Here is an 18229-nt window from a genome sequence, read left to right as displayed (position 1 = left end):
GTGTTTCAGTGTGGAGCTTTGGAGTTTGACAGTCACACCTAGAGCTTCAGTGGTCACCTTCACACACAATGAGCACATCCTATGGCAGGTATTTCTAGACAATGAGAAACTGTCATTTAATGAGTGAAAATATAACACACATGCTAATTTTACATGTTGCAGATGGCATTCCAGCTGAAAAAAGAAATCCTTGAACTAGGGTTTATGAGGTTTTAATCAAAATGAGCCTCTCTTGTGGAATAATTTCCAAGAACAGTAACTGTGAATTGTGTAATTATCACTGAGCTGATAATGTGTTGCTATATTCAACTTTGGCACTGTGTCAGTTTTTCCAGTGCTGGCTTTATCTTTTTGGTTTTTTCCTCAGCTACCTCTGTTGTACTTCTAAGGACATCTGTAAATTTCCAGTGTGTACGTCTTTGTCATTTGAACACCCCATTTCATGTAGCCCTATTTTCTCACTACATTTTACTGTAGAGGTCCAAGCACTTGGATTGCAATCACACTGGGAAGTCATCCCCCTAACATGCTACCTAATGACTAGAGCCTGACAGTGGTACTGCGCACTGTTATCTCCTGCTTCATCATTCCGTGTTTCAGTGTGGAGCTTTGGAGTTATTTCTTTGATTTGATTTGTCACAGATGCCCTTCATTCATTTAATGGCTCGCATCCCTGATGTTTGAGTTCTGGGAATGATTAAACAGGGCCAAGGACTTCAAAGGCAAGACTATAACAACCTTCAAAGATCCTTTTTTTGTTCGCTAACTTCACTCAACCACATTCATTACATTAACAGTAATTTCCATTAACACTTGTCAGTTGAAAAAGTATGTCAAAGCTCATCTTGCTTGAGGCTTGACTTCATTCCTGCCCTGTCCCCAGCCCAGATAAGGATGCAGAGGCTATTTGGCAGTTCAGTCTACGTGTCCATTTAAGGCTCCAACGCTGCCCTGTCCCCAGCCCAGATAAGGATGCAGAGGCTATTTGGCAGTTTAAATGGACAGTCTACGTGTCCATTTAAGGCTCCAACAGGCACCTGGGTGGACTGACAGCAGCTGGTGATTAGTTAAGTCAGGATGGCTGAATTTACTGCTTCCTCAACTCTTGCTTCCATTCTCCTCCAGGTGAGTTTCACCCCTGCTTGTACCATGATGTTACACGTTCCTGCCCCCTGACAGTTTCAGTCCACCAGACCAGATCAAACTGAAAACAGAACTCATTTATGCTATAGCAACTCCAAAGCAAATAAATAACCCTGCAGCATCAGTATAAAATTTCAGGATCTTACCAAGCTCTTTTGCCATAGCACGCATTTATAAGCATGCCATGCTTATAAATTGACAGCAACATTGATAATTCATCATCTCATTTTCTCTGCAATTCAAATTTATTAAATGGTTCATCCATGTTTCAAGAAACCAACTTCATGAGTTCCTAGACAAACCTGTTTTTGTCAGGTCACTGCTCTAAAGCAATGTCAGTGAAAACAGATGCATAATACCAGCTGTTTCCTGAGAAATGAGACATCTCTATAGATTTATGTCCATGTGTTTGGTGATAGGCCAGTTGGCCTCTGCCTCTTAGAATGGATCAGAGCTGCATTCCCCCAAGTAGGGGTTTCAATATATCACCCAGCCACCGATTTCTACCAAAATTGCAGGAAATTTTGGTGGCAAATTTGCTTTGACCTTGAACAGCATCTTTCAGGGGTAAATGAAGGACAGACAGAGAAAGATGTCAGACAGCACAAGCACATACATGTCAGTTCCAACACATATATAATTTTAAATACATATATAATATATATAATATGTATTATATAATATATAAAAATCATCTTCAACCAGAACTACCAGGAAAAACAAAACTGATTAGAAAAATTAATAACTACTACACATGTTCTGACCACAGATCAATGCCAACTGCTGAATAACATCCAGTGATTTAATTCCAGTTGAGTTTCTGTTGCATAGAAGATCTCTTAGGGAACAAACTCCATGAACCCATGCCTTGGATTCAGTTTCTTGGCTGTACCAGAACTTGTTTTTATTTCACAGAATGAAAAGTAGAAAGAAGAAGAAGCAGGTATGCAAGGTCATTGGAAAATTGCACAAATTAAGGTATAAATTAAAGCCATCACAAATGAGCTTAGTAATTATTTCAACATTTACTTGGTAAAAAGTGATTTTCTGGTTTACCTGAGGTGTGCATGAAGAAATTTACATTAAATCAAAATGTAAGTCTCAAACAAGGCTATCCACATATCAGTTTGCACCTACGCATTAGTAGAAACTAGCCCAAGTTGGAGTGTCTCTGGTTTCCTGTGTGCACAATGACGGTATTTCCACCTGCCAAAAACTGAAATAAAACATGAAAACATGACTAATGTCTAATTCTTGAACAAGCCACAGCACAAGTGTGTTACAGAGGAAACTGCCTAATAACTTCAGCCAAAGTTTTCTCCAAGGCCAATTGCCCCACTGGCACCACTCAGGCATCACCTTCTGAAGACAGAAGATGCCTGACTCAGTCACGTACAACAGCAGCTGATCTCTGCCAGGCTGGGACTGAACCAAGCCAGCTCCATCCCACCAGCTCCTGCCTCTGGTTCCCACGTAACAGGGGTTACAACCTCCTCATCTGGGTCATTTGGTTCAGACTCTTATCAAGACAGAGGTACTCTGCAAATGGATAGACAAAACTCAGGAGCACTGAGTAACTATTTGTTAGCTGATGCACGCAGCAGGGAACTAGGACTAACACACTACCAGGCTGGGTGTAAATATGCCCTACAGCAAAAATCAGTGAGGAGCCAGTTGTCCTGGACAAGGCAGGGAAGAGGCATCCTGTGCTGCTCCTTGCAGAAGTCTGACTCTCACTGCTGCTTAGCTGAGCAGCTCTGAGCCTCTGCTTCTGTTCTCTTCTTACAGTTTAAGGATGTCGATAGACTTCCCCCTGCATGTCTGAGCTGCAGACTATTTCCATTGCAATAATTGCGCATGCCTGTGGCTTCCACTCATTTGTGTCATGGCTTTAGCTCGAGCACTTCCTCACGGCTTCCTCTGACAGACATAGCCACATCAGGCCACAGCAAGAGCCTGAGCTGAGCCCTGAGTCACAGGGAGACAAACCTCTGTGTGGAGGCTGCGCAAGCCCTTTCCTAAGGGTCATGCGTGGATGAGAGCCTGTGTGCAGCTGCCCTCGGTCAGACTGTCCCCAGAGGGACAGAAGGAGCTGGGGTGAGTGACACCAGTGCGTGGCAGCCACCTCAGCAGTGCTTTCCCACCCACTGTGATGGCTTGCACACTCGATCTCCCTCTCTCCACACTTGCTGTCATGCTTTGGTGTCAAGGAAAAACTTTGAAACTGGCACACCTCCAGGCTTGGGACAGCGAGGCTGGAAAGCTGTCAGGAGGAAAAGGGATGCTGGTCAACCAGGACTGAACATGAGCCAGTGTGTGCCCAGGTGGCCAAGAAGGCCAAAGGCATCCTGGCCTGGATCAGATACAGTGTGGCCAGCAGGACCAGGGCAGGGATTGTCCCCCTGTACTCAGCACTGGCGAGGCCACACCTCGAGAGCTGTGTCCAGTTCTGGGCCCCTCACTACAAGGACATTGAGGGGCTGGAGTGTGTCCAGGGAAGGGCAACAGAGCTGGGGAAGGGTCTGGAGCACAGCTCAGGTGAGGAGCAGCTGAGGGAGCTGGGGGTGTTTAGCCTGGAGAAAAGGAGTTTCAGTCGAGACCTTATTGCTCACGACCACTCCCTGAAAGGATGCTGTAGCCAGCCAGGAATTATCCCAGCTAAGAAGTAACAGGATGAGAGGAAGTGAGCTCAGGTTGCACCAGCAGTTTTAGGTTGGACAGTGGGAAAAATGTCTTCACAGGAAAGGTGGTCAGGCAGTGGAACAGGCTCGCCCAGGGAAGTGGTGGAGTCACCATCCCTGGAGGTCATTTAAAGACAGGCAGGTGCGGCACTCAGGGACATGGCTTAGTGCTGGACTTGCCAGTGCTGGATAAAAGGTTGGATTTTAGCTCTTGGAAGCCTTTTTCATCCTAAACACGTCTATGATTTTATGTTGCCTCAGAGCTGGGCAGTGACTACCATACTGAGCCTGTTTGTGCAATGTTTTGTCATTTTACTTAGTTTAGCGCACTTTGTATATTTTTATTGCATTTTTGGCATAACGGGAGATTTTACTGCAGCACAGCCCGGCTCCTGTGCAGCCAGACAGAAATCGGGAGGTTTGTCCCAGATTAGACCCGGCGGAGGAGCAGAGGGAAGCGATTCCTTCCCCTCGGTACCACAGCCAGCCGTTCCCACCCTCCCCGCTGTCTGTCTGTCTGTCCGTCCGCCAACCGCGGAAGCGCGGCAGGCTGCGCGCGCCGCCCGCTCCCCGCAGGCCCGGCCCCGCCTGGGCGGGCGGGACATGGAGGCCGCGGCGCGCAGTTCGGAGCGGGCCGGGGCCGCCATGCGGAGCCGCGCCGAGGTGGACGCCACGCTGCAGACGGCCAAGCTGAACCCGGCGGAGCTGCTGCCGGCCGTGCACTGCCTCAGCTTCGGCCCGCAGGCCGGCGGCGGCGAGTGCTGCCTGCTGCAGCTGGAGCCGGCGCTGTGCGCCGAGCTGGAGGCGGGGCGCAGGTACGGCGGGCGCGGGGCCGGGCTGTGCGGGGCGCGGGGCTCGTGTTCTGATGGGATCTGCGTGCCTGCCCCCAAATCCCTCAAACCTGTCTCAGTTACACTGGAAACTGTTTACACTTATAAGAAGCGTGTTTGGTTTGTTTTTGTTGGATTATTTTTCAGTTACACTGGAAACTGTTTACACTTATAAGAAGCGTGTTTGGTTTGGTTTTGTTGGTTTATTTTCTGTGTTTGTGTAGGGTTTTTTTTTGTTTTTTTTTTTTTTATGGAAAACTTCCTGCTGTGGAGACTTCTAAACAAAACTCAGAAGATGCTGGAATAGGCTCCCCGAAAAGTGGTCACAGCACCAAGCCTGGCACAGCGCTCTCGGGCACACGGTGTGATTCTTTGGGCAGTCCTGTGCCAGCCCCGGAGCTGGACTCAGCGATCCTTGTGGGTCACATCCAGCTCGGGATAGTCTGTGATTCTGTGATCAGAAGTACAGGTTTAGAAAAGAGATTGTGTCTCTGAAAGAATCCCGCTGACTTTGAGATTTTCCTGTTACAACTCTCGATGCCTGATTCATGGCAGGTTGCCTACAAATTAGACAGATCAGCAGGGAATGATGTGCAGCATTAGCATGGGCATAAGATTGTGGATGGTTATGTGCCACCAAACTCTGAACCAAGAGCAGGTTCTAGATAAGGTTTTGATACTGTTTTAAATTTCTTCCTTTACTGCAATGCCAGTGACATAAGAAAAACCTTTGATGCAAAATGAGAAGTCTCTCTAAAGAAGGTAGTTCTGTGAGATGCATGTTAGTAAGCCCATTGCTATTTAGTGCAATACTGATGAAGTATTATCAATTAGAGGCCTGCATCATGTTGATACCTTCGGGCATAGCTGAGCTTTGGTCATGCATGCAGGCTTTGGGAAACGAGAGGAGCATTTATTTGAATTGAATCTGAGCACTTAGGTTAGTGTAGCCTGGGAGGAACTGAATGTTCCCCTGTCGTGGTCCTGCTTTGTTATTATCACATCCTAAACCTAATGCAGAATCTTTACTTCATCAAGTATGTGAGCTGAAGAGGGTGCTTTGCATTGTCTCTTTGTCCAGTGTTGTTCCAGAAGATTATTCTTTTCCTGCTTGGAATTATTTGCAAGAAAGTAGGTATTAATTATCTGAAGGGCTCTGCACAATAAACACAATTTCTGTTTGCTTTCTTGTTTCACAGTGGGCCAGCTTCAGTCTTCATTAAAGAACAACTCTAGTTCGTAATCTAATTTCTGAGATTAGAGAACTAGTTCACACATTAAGCATCACTTCATCCCTGTTTTAGGGGGGTTGAGAGTATTGTTGTATGACTATAGGCATTCAACTGTGTTCTGCATGAAAACTTGGAATGCTTGTCTTTTGAGTTTTCCTACTAAAAGGAGAGGGCAAAACATAGTCAATTTGATTAATTGACATTTGCATCTTTATATTTTGTTGAACTGTGACCAAACAGAACTGCAGTTTGTAATTCTTTACAAATGTATGAATGTGAGAAAATATTATCCTGAAACAGAGGTAAAAATACATCATTATTTCCATGTTGTTTTTTTTTTCCCAGCCTAATAATTCGTGGTGAGAAGGATGAACACGCAGTGTTGTGCAGCAAAGATAAAACTTATGACATGAAAATAGCAGATACCTCAAATATGCTGCTGTTTGTTCCTGGCTGCAAAACCCCAGAGGAGCTGAATGCAGATCAGACATCTTGTAATATCATTCATTCACAGGTATGCCTTTCAGGGTTTTTATATGTTTGCTTTAATTCCCTGCTTTCTTTTTCTCTGTAATTTCTGGTATTTTGTCCAAAATGGCTTTAGAGCTTTTCTTCAGGCAGCTGAACTTTCTCTGTAATGTATGATTATTATTGTTTCGGAGAAGTTAAAACTGTGGTTTATTTTCATTGCATAGTAATTACTTGTGGTAGGTATTAAAAGCTTGCAAAGAAAATATAATTTCTCAGTGTTAACAACTATTTTTAAAGTAAGCTATTTACAGCTTGATTTTTAGGAGTGCTTTCCCCAAAAGGGAGATTTTACCATCTGAATACTATTTTTTAAATATAGAGGTGTATTCAAAGGTGGCTCTTTCAATTAGCATATCACAACATTTGTCAAAGGGAATGATTATAGAGTTCTCAGTGTAAGAATTCATTGTTCTCTGCCCTCCTGAAGCATAGTCAATAAAATTCTATTTAAAATAGCTGGGCAAATACTAGTAGTTAATTATTTGCTGTAATGGACATAATGGAGTCATTGATGAATAATCCTACTTCAACATCAGTTCTTCCATAAGGTCTAATGAGCTAATGTAAAAAGTTAATTCAAGCTGAAGTAAATTAATGAGAAAGTAATAGTCTTCCATATACTTTTGTTTTGCTACATTTAATAATTTCACTATTCCTGTGACATTGCACATCATAGAAATGTGATTTGCTTAGGATCTATTTAAAACTTTTATTTCTAAGAGCTCTCAAAATGATATAAAAAATGTAAGATGGTTCATTAAGACTGCAAATTGTGAAACATAGCAAAAGGTACTGTATGTACTCAGTACTTTGGGGCTTCACTGCCCTTCACTTGCATTCTTGGTGCTGATCTTTGTGTCACTTGCATGGCTGATACAGCCAAAGCATCTGCCATTTTATTCACCTCACACAGCTTATCTCAGTTCATGAGCTTTGGAATATTAATTAGAATTATTTATTTTCTTTTCTATACAGAGCATCTTCTTATTACCAAAATGATCAGAAAACAACTTGGCAGGAAAAAAGCCCAGCCCTTTAGTGAATACTAATTGACATGAAGCTTGGAAGTTTGTCAGAAAATTGGTGTTTAGCTGAATTTTTTGCCAAGCCAATTATGTAATAGATTAAAATTGAGAGATTTCTGTGTATTAGAATTTGCATACAGTTTCTTCTGTATATGGGTGGTTTTGCTTATTTTGCTTATAGTTGATTTAAATGTAATATTATTTTAAAGTTTTAGGGGTTTTTTTGTTGGTTTTTTTGGTTTTTTGGTTTTGTTTTTTTTAATCGAGGGATTCTAAAATACCTCAAGTACTCCAGTAAAGCAGTTAGGGTATTTTAAAGCACTGCCTAGAGGCTTTTTTGTGGAAGCTGTTTTAACATGGGATTAGTGATTGGGTCAGGAGTCACTAAGCTGGAGCCTGTTCTCCTCTGTGATTCTGTTCCTATTCCTGTCAGTTTGGTAAATAATAGAAATGGTGCTGAAAGCCTCCAATAGTCTGGCCTCTTCAAAGACTCTTGCAGTAAGTCAAAGCTGTACCCCGTGAAACACCTCAGGATTACTCTGAAGGTAAAGCTTTGGTAAGTCAGTGTTGTTGAATCAAGAACAGCCAGAGTTCCTGTTGCACACTTTTCATTTGTGTGTTGGCTCAGAGCAAGGAACAGAGATGTCTTGTCAGTTGTGTGCAAGTGTAGCTTTCTGTCCTTAATATCTGCTTTGCTTGAACTTAGGACTATGATTCATTAAAAAGACCATGAAGTAGATCCCAAGCGTGGGAAGAAGTGGGGAAGATAGACAGGTTAGTAGAGGAGGGCTTTCATGGCAGTAATACAATTTATTGTAAAGACAAAAAGCAGTTTTGAGGTGAACTGTGCAGAAATATATCCCATGGTGATTTCCAATTATTTGCATGCAGAGTTGAGTTGTTACCTTTGTCTTATGCACTACAAACATATTTTCATCAATCAACACTGGATTTTTATTCTTTATTGTCTGTAGTAAATTTTTTTTAATTGAATGATTGTTTTATCTTTAAAGTAATTACCCTATTAATAGTTACTTGTTTTCAGTGACAGGGTTAACACTGCTTGCTGATAATTTTTGGTAAGCAGCTTTGAATCCAGATGCTACATTAAAATGTTTAATGACTCATTGTTTTCTCTTGTAGATTGCTGGTTTCTCCAAGAACTATTGGGAATTAAGGAGATGTCGACCAAAACTGAAGAAACTGAGGAAGCTTTTAATGGAAGATCCATATGAAGGGCCTGATAGTCAGAAAGATCAGGCTTCAACATTTTCAAAGGTAAATCAGCTGTGTAAATTGCTTTCTTATAATTGATAATGAGCAAATTAAAGTGAAGAAACATCCTGAAGTAGAAAAATCCCTTTCCTCACAATGCTTCTTAGAGTTAACTTTTTAACCCTTCTATTCTAAACAAGTTGATTGTTGGTAGCACTTCCAGTGAGTACAGGTAAGCAACCTTTTATTAGTTAAAAGAGGAAAATGAAGGACATGGAAGGAGACTGGGCATTTCTCTTTTCCTATGGGAAGTTTCTTGGAGCACAACCTTCAGAAGCTTTTCTAAATTCCTTGAGAGTTACATGTTGACTAAGGTATAATGCAGCCTTTCCTTCTTCTTCAGGTCTGCCATGTATGAGGTTAGAGCCAGTCAGTAATTGGTGATGACAAGGAGAAGTAGGGAGTTGAAGAGAATAACAGGGATTATATAAGGCATGGAATAAGACACACTAAAAAGAAGGGAAAACACAAATGAAATCTTGTCCTGCTGTTTTATGGTGTTTCCAGGAAATTTAATTTGGGACCTAAAGAGTAATAGGGAGACGTGGACTGTGCAGCATATGATCTCAGCCAAAAGGCTGAATAAATATTCTGGGGTTTTGTTAGCTTATGGAATAGGACATGCTAAAAAGAAGGGAAAACACAAATTAAATCCTGTCCTGCTGTTTTATGGTGTTTCCAGGAAATTTAATTTGGGACCTAAAGAATAATAGGGAGACCTGGCCTGTGCAGTATATGATCTCAGCCAAAAGTCTAATAAAAATTCTGGGGTTTTGTTAGCTCGGTTGGTTTTCCTGTTGACTTTAAAACCAAAAAGTAGTTGCTCCCATGTATTTTATGCTGAGGCTTGATTGAAGCTGACACTACCAAACCATCTGCATGTGCTTGGATATGCAAACACAGATGTTACTTTTCTCTGGAGAGACATGATGCTTCTCTCTTCTTGGATGATTAACAGGCTGATTTCTGATTAGTTACAGAATCTTGCCCCCAGAATTGCCTACCTGTGCTGATCTAGGCATAGAAGGACATAGAGCAAAATAAGGGATGGCAAAGGTTAAAGGGCTTAAGTTGTCTGAAAATTATAAGCATTGTCAAAGGCTAGCAACATAAAAAAGTCATATGAAATAGTGTTTATTCATAGTATTGGGTATTATTAAAAAGATGTCAGTGTCTCCCAAACATTAATGACTGGTTTAAGGATTGATCACCATTTATTTTTGAAGGAGAATGCATTTCCTGTATGAGCTCACTGGGTAACAACTAGATATATCTGATAAATGTAGACAAGTCTTAACCTTGTCTCTGGTGGAACTCCTAAATGAATTTAAAAGCTCTCTAGGGGCAAACTCTTTCCTATGGGACTAATTTTTACTAAAATCCCAAACAGTGTATATAGTACTGATTTCCACTGTTTTGTTTGCTTACACTTAATATTTATCGTGTGCTGGGAATTAATGGGCCACCTTTAATCTGTTTGAAAACAAATTACTCTTTTGGTTGTTTACTGTAAGCTGAGTCTCATGATTTTTGGGACTGCATCATACACAGAGAACCCTAGCAAAAGAGCCATAAAGATCCATGGCACTGTAGGGAACCTGTTGCATAGTGTTGTGATTTAGCAAACAAGAGAAAAGCTTATAAATATGTAGGCTAGTACTGAATTTTATGTGAAATGACAGGGCATACTCAGATGATCATAGACATCTGATAAGAAAAAGGGTAAGAAACATATTAAATACATTATCTGGATGTTGCTGGTGTGGACATGGTGCAAGTCAACCCATTTTATGTTTGAAAGGGCAATGCAGCTGATAAAAGCATCAGTGCTGAGAGCAGTGATGTATTCAAAGAAGCTGTTGGGATTGCTGGACTTGCCTCAAAGCAGAAACATATCCCAAGGAGTTCTGTGCAAGGCATCTGAATGGCAGCAATAAACTTCAAACACACATACTGATCTGGGGATATTTTTGCTCTCAATTGCTAGCAGTGGTTTTTTTTAAGTACTGTATGATAGGGTCATCCCTCATTGACATACTGATGGGAGCTTGACCTCATGATAGAAATAGCATAGCAGGAAGTGGAGGCCTTTCTGTATTTATTAAATATTTCTTTAACATGTGGATGTTCCAAACTTAGTGTTGGTATGCTCCATTTGTGTTCTCATAGTCTGATAGATCTCAATCCAACACTGAATCCAATGTTTTTCTTCCTGATAGGAAATATTTTTGAGCTACAATCAGCAGAACTTTAATATTAGAGTTGATTAAAAAGGCTCTACTGTGAATAAAGGAATTGGTGTCCTATTTCCAGTGCATTGAAGTCTGGTATTTCTTCCATTCACTTCACTCCTCATGGTAACTTCTGATCCACCCACACCTTCATAGACCCATCACCACAGCACCTTCCCATCTCGCCACGTAACTGTTCTGCAGGGAGGTGTTTGTTCTGGCTGGCTCTGTGCTGTGTGTGTGCCAACTGGTTAGCAGACACCAAAACACAACATGTAACTGTTGAGGTGATGGTGGAGGAGGCTTTCCCTCAGTGGAGGTACTAAATGCAGGTTCTGACTTCTATCCAAAACTGATAAGTGATTTTTGCTTTGCCTTTTCTTTGAATCTCACAGACTATACTATGTGATTTCAGAAAAGCCAGAATACATTGACTTTTTATTCTTGCTGGGATACTTCACTTACAAGGTCTGCTTGTGCTAGTTTGGCAATCTGGGAATATGAGTATTTTGCTTATATCTGGTACAGACTTTGCTGTAGTTAGACTGACTTTTATATTGAATGACCCTTTGAGAACACATTTTAAGTTACAAGAAGAGTTTCAGAGAGTGTGGCAAACCTTAGAAAATTCAGTCTGGGGGAAAAAACATCTATCTTCAGTCTTTCCTTCATTATAGCTTATAATGTATTTAGTATGGTTGCTGAAGCAAAGAAGGAGTAAGAATAACCTCTTTTATTTCCTTTTTTCCCCCTTGTTGCAGTATACAACAGAAGATTTGTTAAGTCTCATTCAAGCAAGTGAAGAAGAAATACTCCACCAATTGCAGGTTATAGATGCCTGCAAAATCGAAGGTATTTGTATCTAAAAAATATTATTACCTATGAGGAAATAACTCTATTTTCCCCAAAATGTATGTTTCCTTTTTCTAAGGCCTATTCCACATCCTCGTCTTTCAAGGTGCAAGTTACTTCAAAGTTCTAAGACTTGTTTCCACAGATCCATTACCTCTGCTGCTACAAATCTGATCAGAAAGATGAAGCTGAGCAGGCACTGCCAGTCTCTCTCTTTCCAGGATAACTCCTTTTTTGCTGCTACCAACACTGGTGTCAGAGTATCCCACCCACAGCATGAATATATTTTAGCAGGTCACACTCTTCATGAATCAGTGGGTGCTGCTTTCTGTAGTCCTGGGGGCAAAAACAGCTGATTCTTGGGTAACCCCATCCTTTTCATAGTCCTTTCTTCCTCCTGGACCTGGTTTATCTCAGTGTCTTCGTGCCATGTGAGGAAAGGCTTGAGCAATGCCTCACCTTGGACAGGTCCTGTTCATCCTTTACTTGGCCATGCCCAAACCCTCACTGGGACACAAGGTGATGGCAGCCCTGGAGTCATCTGGGTTTCTGGATTTTTGTGAACTTCTCTGGGCCTGAGCTGTTGCTTTGTAGGGCCAATGCAGCCGGCTCTGTTCATGCAGTTCTGTTCCTGAACTGAGCATTAGTTCTTCCACATCTGATTCATCTTGGAGTGATATTTTTAGTGTTTTATGGCAGTTAAATAATACTAAAGAATTCCAAACAATTGAGGTAATTAAGTTTCATTCTTCTTTACATATGCTCTCATTATTTAGCTCCTGTTCTCAGCTTTTAATCCTGAAAACAACATGATGCTGCTGCATATTGTAAAGGTGTGACCTGGATGTCCAGACTGCAGTAATGTATCTTAGTGGCAATAGAATTAAGGTGTTAATGTTTTCCTTCTAACAGTGTTTTGTGGTGCTCTGTTTGGCAGGATATTGGAGAATTCTAGACTTTGATTATGAGATGAAACTCCTGAATCATGTGACTCAGCTAATAGACTCAGAGTCCTGGCCTTTGAGTAAGGTTCCTCTCTGTGCCTGCCTTGAAGAACTTGGATCTCTAGAACCCAGGTAAACAATTATTTTTTAGTACTTACAATTGCCTACCTTCATTAGTAACTATGAGTAATTCCAGTACTTGTTAACTGTCTATTAAAATTATAGTCTTGCAAATCTGGCTGCAGCCTCCTTTCAGGGAGTTGTAGGGAGTAATAAGATCTCCCCTGAGCCTCCTTTTCTCCAGGCTAAACACTCCCAGCTCCCTCAGCTGCTCCTTATCTGATTTTTGCTCCAGACCCTTCCCCAGCTCTGTTGCCCTCCTTTGAACACACTCCAGCCCCTCAATGTCCTTCTTGTAGTGAGGGGCCCAGAACTGGACACAGGATTTGAGGTGCAGCCTCACCAGTGTTGAGAGGGGGCAAACCCTGCCCTGGTCCTGCTGGCCACACTGTTGCTGATACAATTCTTTCTCATTGGAAAAAAAGTGATATTGCAAGAGTCTATTCCTTATTTCCCTTATGCATTTGAGTCTTTGCTAGTTATAACTAGAAAGTGGAAGAGACCTTTGGGGGAGATCCTTCTCTCTTTTACTTCTTTTACTTTTTTACCAGCTTCTGCATTTCACCCACAAAAATGTGTCTCATCAGCTATTCTCTTCAGTTTATTTTTTTCTCCATACCTATTTCTTAATCTTCTTGGTAACTGTTTCAGTAGTGTCCTAGTAAACAGTGTTAAAACATGTTTTCTGATTTTTTTTTTTTGCAGAGAGATGATAGAACACATTCTTTTAAGCTATGGCAGGAAATATGTTGATGATGGTAAGTTTGGGAAAGCTTGCATGGTTTAACTTTGTATAAAAGAAATAGTTATTAGTGAGAAAATGTAGGTTTTGTGAAGAATGGCCCAAATGGCTCTGCTACACTGCCAGCATAAGGAGGGAGCAAACTGGGCTAAAAATCAGTACAATTGTTAAAGGAAGTTTCATAGGAAAAAAAGGCTATTAAACTGTACAAGACAATTGTAAACAGAGGTACTGGAACTGATTTTTTTAGGTGTGTACAAGCCATAATTTCATAACTAAAGAGAGCTTACTAGTAAAATTTAGATGACATCTCTCTTTGGATAGCCAAATCTCAGATATTTAAGTAATTAATTGTGCTATTATGAGTACTCAGTGGCATGAATTCAGCTTGCCTGAAGTAGGTATCTGCATTTCATCTCTTGAAAAGCACCACAAGATCCACTGGTTGTAGGAATTAGATTTCCATTGTCCATCTCACACACAGATACAATACTGCACTGCCCTAATCCAGTCTGAATTCTTCCCCACAGTGGCTTTCATCTCAACTTTGGCTGAAGCAGGAGTTGCACTCAACCTTAAAGAACATAAGAAAATCATTGGAGTGACAACAGACTCTTGTCTTAATATATTTAGGCAATTTGCACAAGGAACAAGTTGCACTCAACCTTAAAGAACATAAGAAAATCATTGGAGTGACAACAGACTCTTAATATATTTAGGCAATTTGCACCAAGGAACGAGTCTGAATTACAGACAGGTGGCTGAACCAATAGAAGGAAGTGTTTATACCTGATTTGGTTCAGAAAATTTTAGCCAAGTCGGTGTGAGAGAAAATGAAGTCTCATCCCTTCATAATCTCATAAAAGTGATTAAAGAAGTGAAAGTTTTGTTTACAAGCCATTCAGAAATAGGAATGAGAGCTGTAGTTGGGACAGTGCTGCTGTATTCTGCATCATTTGTTCTTGAGAATGAGAAGATACCATAATTTATCCAAATTAATACCAAGTCAAATAACTTTCCAAGGAAAAGAAAAGAAAGGATGCTTGGTGTATAGAAGACTGTAGAACAGAATGGAAATACAATGCTATTGTTTTATCAAAAGGCATGAACCCAAGATAACCTAGTTTTTGCTTCTCGGCAGGGGAGGTTTTCTTTGCAATGCATGAAGATAAAATATGCAGAGCTATAGCACAAATGCTTTTGCAGAATGCAGTTAAATTCAACCTGTCAGAGTTTGAAGAAGTCTGGCAACAGAGTGTCCCTGAGGGGATGACAACCAGGCTTGATCAGCTTCAGGTAAACACGTAAAGAAATATGGATTATTTTGTGAGTAAGCTGTAACTGACTTGTGTCATATATAAATTTTATCCATTATTGGGTATTGTGTTGTTTCTGTCAGCTTCTGAGTTCAAGCATGCTTTATGATGTCCTCCATGAGCACCAGTAGTCTGAAATCATGGTAATTCAGGTTTCTGTAACTCAGGCACCTTTCACTGTGAAGAAAGGTTGCAGCTGTAATTTACTACTTGTAAATGTGAGTGGAACAGAAGCTGAAGCTGTTGTTGAACAGATGGTAGTGAAGGCAGTAGAGTAGCAAACACTACTAGAATCCTGTTGCTCAAAGCAGGCAGAGAGATGTTGGAACCCAATGGATTCTCACTTCCTTCTTATCATAAAGGAAATGATAAATACTGCCTGTAAAACAGTGCCTTTATGATGCCTCTTCACTTTGCCTCTGGTAGGGCACTTCTGGAAGGCTTTGGATCTGCAAAGAGCAACTTAAATGGAACATTGTCAGAAAGAAAGAAGTTTAATTGTTCTGTTGGTTCTTAACATTTCCTTTCTGATGCTGTTCTGCAGGGCTTGGCTCTTGTGGATAAAAGTTCCAGACCAGAGACCATCTTTCTGCTAAAAGTGGAAGACTTACCTGAAGACAATCAGGAAAGATTCAACAGCTTATTTGGCATACGGGAAAAGTGGACAGAAGTGGATATTACCCCTTATATACAGTAAGGATGTATTTATTTTTATTAAAACATAATTAGTACTATATTCTTCCTTAATTGTATAGCTGGCTTCTGATGAGCTATCACTGCCTTAGTGATACTACTATACTTTGCATTTTAAGTTAAATGGATTCTGTATGAATAGAATACCCACCTCTGGGATCTGTATCTCTCTTTTTTGGATTTAAATATGTGTAAAAAACTGATCCTACTGGGTTTAAATGGGTGATAACTCTCATTTGATTAAGGCAGACAATTCAAAGGCTAAATTTGCTGACATTTAATGAGTCTGTATATTTGCAACACTAGAACTATAAAGAAGTAGTGCTTCCTGTACTGCACACTTTGTTCCTTTGGTACTTAAGACTTACACTACTGCATTATCTGGAATTTCCAGCTGTGAGATATGTGAGCAGATGTTGATGCTAACCAAGAAGTAACTGCATCAACCTTTTATGAGTGGCTCTAAATTTACTGTAATATAACTGAATAGTTCAGAGCTAGCTGTTTTGCTAGATTGAAAACTGTTAGAGAACAGTAATAATAAAACTCTGCCTAAAACCCAAAATTCTTTTTTCTAAAGTAAATAGTGTAGTTTTGCCTAGTGTGTAAATGTCAAGGTAAGTTCTAAACTTTAGGTAATTTAAAGCATTATGTACAGTTACAGTAGTTCTGGGTTTTTTTCGTAACATCCAAATCCATTTTATTGCTGTAATTGCTAATATTTTACAGATTCATTTTGTGGGAGAGTATCTCTTCATGGCAATGTCCTGTGCTTTATTTCCTCTGTAGAGACTTGTGTGCAGAGAAGCAGACTGTTGGTGCTCTTCTGACAAAATATGCTCGCTCCTCAATGCTGAATGGTGTAAAAGTTTATAATTCCAGAAGACCCATCTCATAACAAGTATTGTTTGAAGAACTGAGGATACTGAATCTAGTAGCAGTGAATGTTACTTGCTGCTGCCTTCTGGGGAAAAGAGTGGCCAACCATCATTATACAGTGTACTTGAGTTTAAGCTAGGCTACTTGAACTTGTCTTGTGCCAAGCTAAGGAGAGTGTGAGGACACTTGTGGCCTCTAAGGAATGATATTCAGCTCACCTTCCTTTGCCAGCCTTCTTTGCCAACTTTCCTTTGCCCAACTACTTCTTGAATACATGTAATCTGTTTATCTGTAAGTCTGAAATGAAAATTTCAAACCTCCTTGATAATAATTCAAGCCATTGAATTGAATAGCAAAATGGAAATTTTAGTCTTCTCCCTATTAGTGGCCATTCTTAAAGTTTCAATGCAGTGTTCACATTTTGAATATCACAGAGCTCATCAAGCTCATGAACAAATCATTCCCCACTGAGACTACATCAGTCTTGATTTTGAAAAGTGGTTCTTTTTAAGGTCATGTCTATGAACACCATCAGTACAAGCACCTGACACTTTAATACTTGGCAGAATGGCCTTATATATGATACAAAAAAACCTAATTGCAGTGAAGTGTGAATATTAGAGAGAGTAGTTGGACATTGTGTTACAAATTTCCTATACACTGACATTAAAATATAGCTGAGGTAAAACTGATGCTTTACAGAAGACTACTTGTGCTTTTTTAAAAATAACCTACAAAACTTTGTAGTACAATTATTTTTATAAAACTTCTTTAGGGCAAATTACAGCATATAGAAATTGTGCCTTGAAACCTTACCGTTTTGTAATGATAATATTATTCTATGGAGAGCAATGAAACAGAGTGGTTTTGTGATACTGTCATGAAGTGGTGTGCCTGAGATGGTAATTTTGTAATCATTAAAAAGGATTGTTTGCATGTCAGTAAACCAGAGTTTAATATTAGATCATTTTCAGGTTTATATTTTAAGCTTAACAGTTTTTGGTTATTTGATACCAAAACAATTTTTTCTATCACACTCAGATGGGAGGTGGGAAATACCTTGGAACTGCCAGCATTCCAGCTGTAGAGTGAATGGGGAGAGTAGAGAAGCTCCTCCTAAATCAAATGTAACTCTTTAGATGCACACTGTGTGCATACTTAGGAAAAAAAAAAAGCTGAATAAAAGCTACTTCCTGAGCTGTGTTTATTGCTGCCAGTGCTGCACATTGCTGTGTTTGACCAGCTGTGTGCAGATGCAGAATGGCTCTGCTGGTGGGACTGCCTTGTTTGCTGTCTGGTTCCAACAGCTCCGCTCACAAGGTTCACTGCCGGAGATCAATGGTTGTGTGAATGGAAAAGCCTTGGAAGTTCCTTGGAAATTCCTTCCCTTGCATCACAGAAGGCCCAAAAAAAGCTGAATAAAAGCTCCTTCCTGAGCTGTGTTTATTGCTGCCAGTGCTGCACATTGCTGTGTTTGACCAGCTGTGTGCAGATGCAGAATGGCTCTGCTGGTGGGACTGCCTTGTTTGCTGTCTGGTTCCAACAGCTCCAGAAGGTTCACTGCCGGAGATCAATGGTTGTGTGAATGGAAAAGCCTTGGAAATTCCTTGGAAATTCCTTCCGTTGCATCACAGAAAACCTCTCAGTTGAAATACACAGCACAATTGATACTTTTATATTTGTGCTCCAAATTTGTATTTACATAGGTGTTTCTTTGTAAAACAAATAAGAAATT

General features: G+C 40.5%; 1 protein-coding gene across 1 annotated transcript; it reads left to right on the top strand.

The window, feature by feature from the left end:
• Positions 1–4403: 4403 nt before the first annotated feature.
• On the top strand, positions 4404–17456 carry DSCC1 (DNA replication and sister chromatid cohesion 1). Its single transcript, XM_039715395.1, has 9 exons — positions 4404–4639; positions 6232–6400; positions 8586–8720; positions 11710–11800; positions 12738–12876; positions 13570–13622; positions 14748–14902; positions 15467–15615; positions 16405–17456. Exons 1-9 carry the CDS (start codon positions 4428–4430, stop codon positions 16511–16513), a joined length of 1212 nt encoding a protein of 403 aa, XP_039571329.1. The 5' UTR covers positions 4404–4427; the 3' UTR covers positions 16514–17456.
• Positions 17457–18229: the final 773 nt, after the last annotated feature.

The sequence above is a fragment of the Passer montanus genome, unplaced genomic scaffold, assembly GCF_014805655.1.
Source record: "Passer montanus isolate IOZ18808 unplaced genomic scaffold, ASM1480565v1 scaffold33, whole genome shotgun sequence".
In the NCBI taxonomy this organism is placed as follows: domain Eukaryota; kingdom Metazoa; phylum Chordata; class Aves; order Passeriformes; family Passeridae; genus Passer; species Passer montanus.
The sequence above is the reverse complement of the archived record's forward strand: the minus strand, read 5'-3'. Positions and strand labels throughout refer to the sequence as shown.

What these genes read in the sequence shown, in the direction of transcription:
- DSCC1 (XM_039715395.1), top strand. Translation starts at nt 4,428, where the DNA reads ATGGAGGCCGCGGCGCGCAGTTCGGAGCGGGCCGGGGCCGCCATGCGG. An exon ending in AGGCTTCAACATTTTCAAAG is followed by an intron (nt 8,721 to 11,709) that starts GTAAATCAGCTG and finishes CCCTTGTTGCAG; the next exon opens with TATACAACAGAAGATTTGTT. An exon ending in CCAGGCTTGATCAGCTTCAG is followed by an intron (nt 14,903 to 15,466) that starts GTAAACACGTAA and finishes GCTGTTCTGCAG; the next exon opens with GGCTTGGCTCTTGTGGATAA.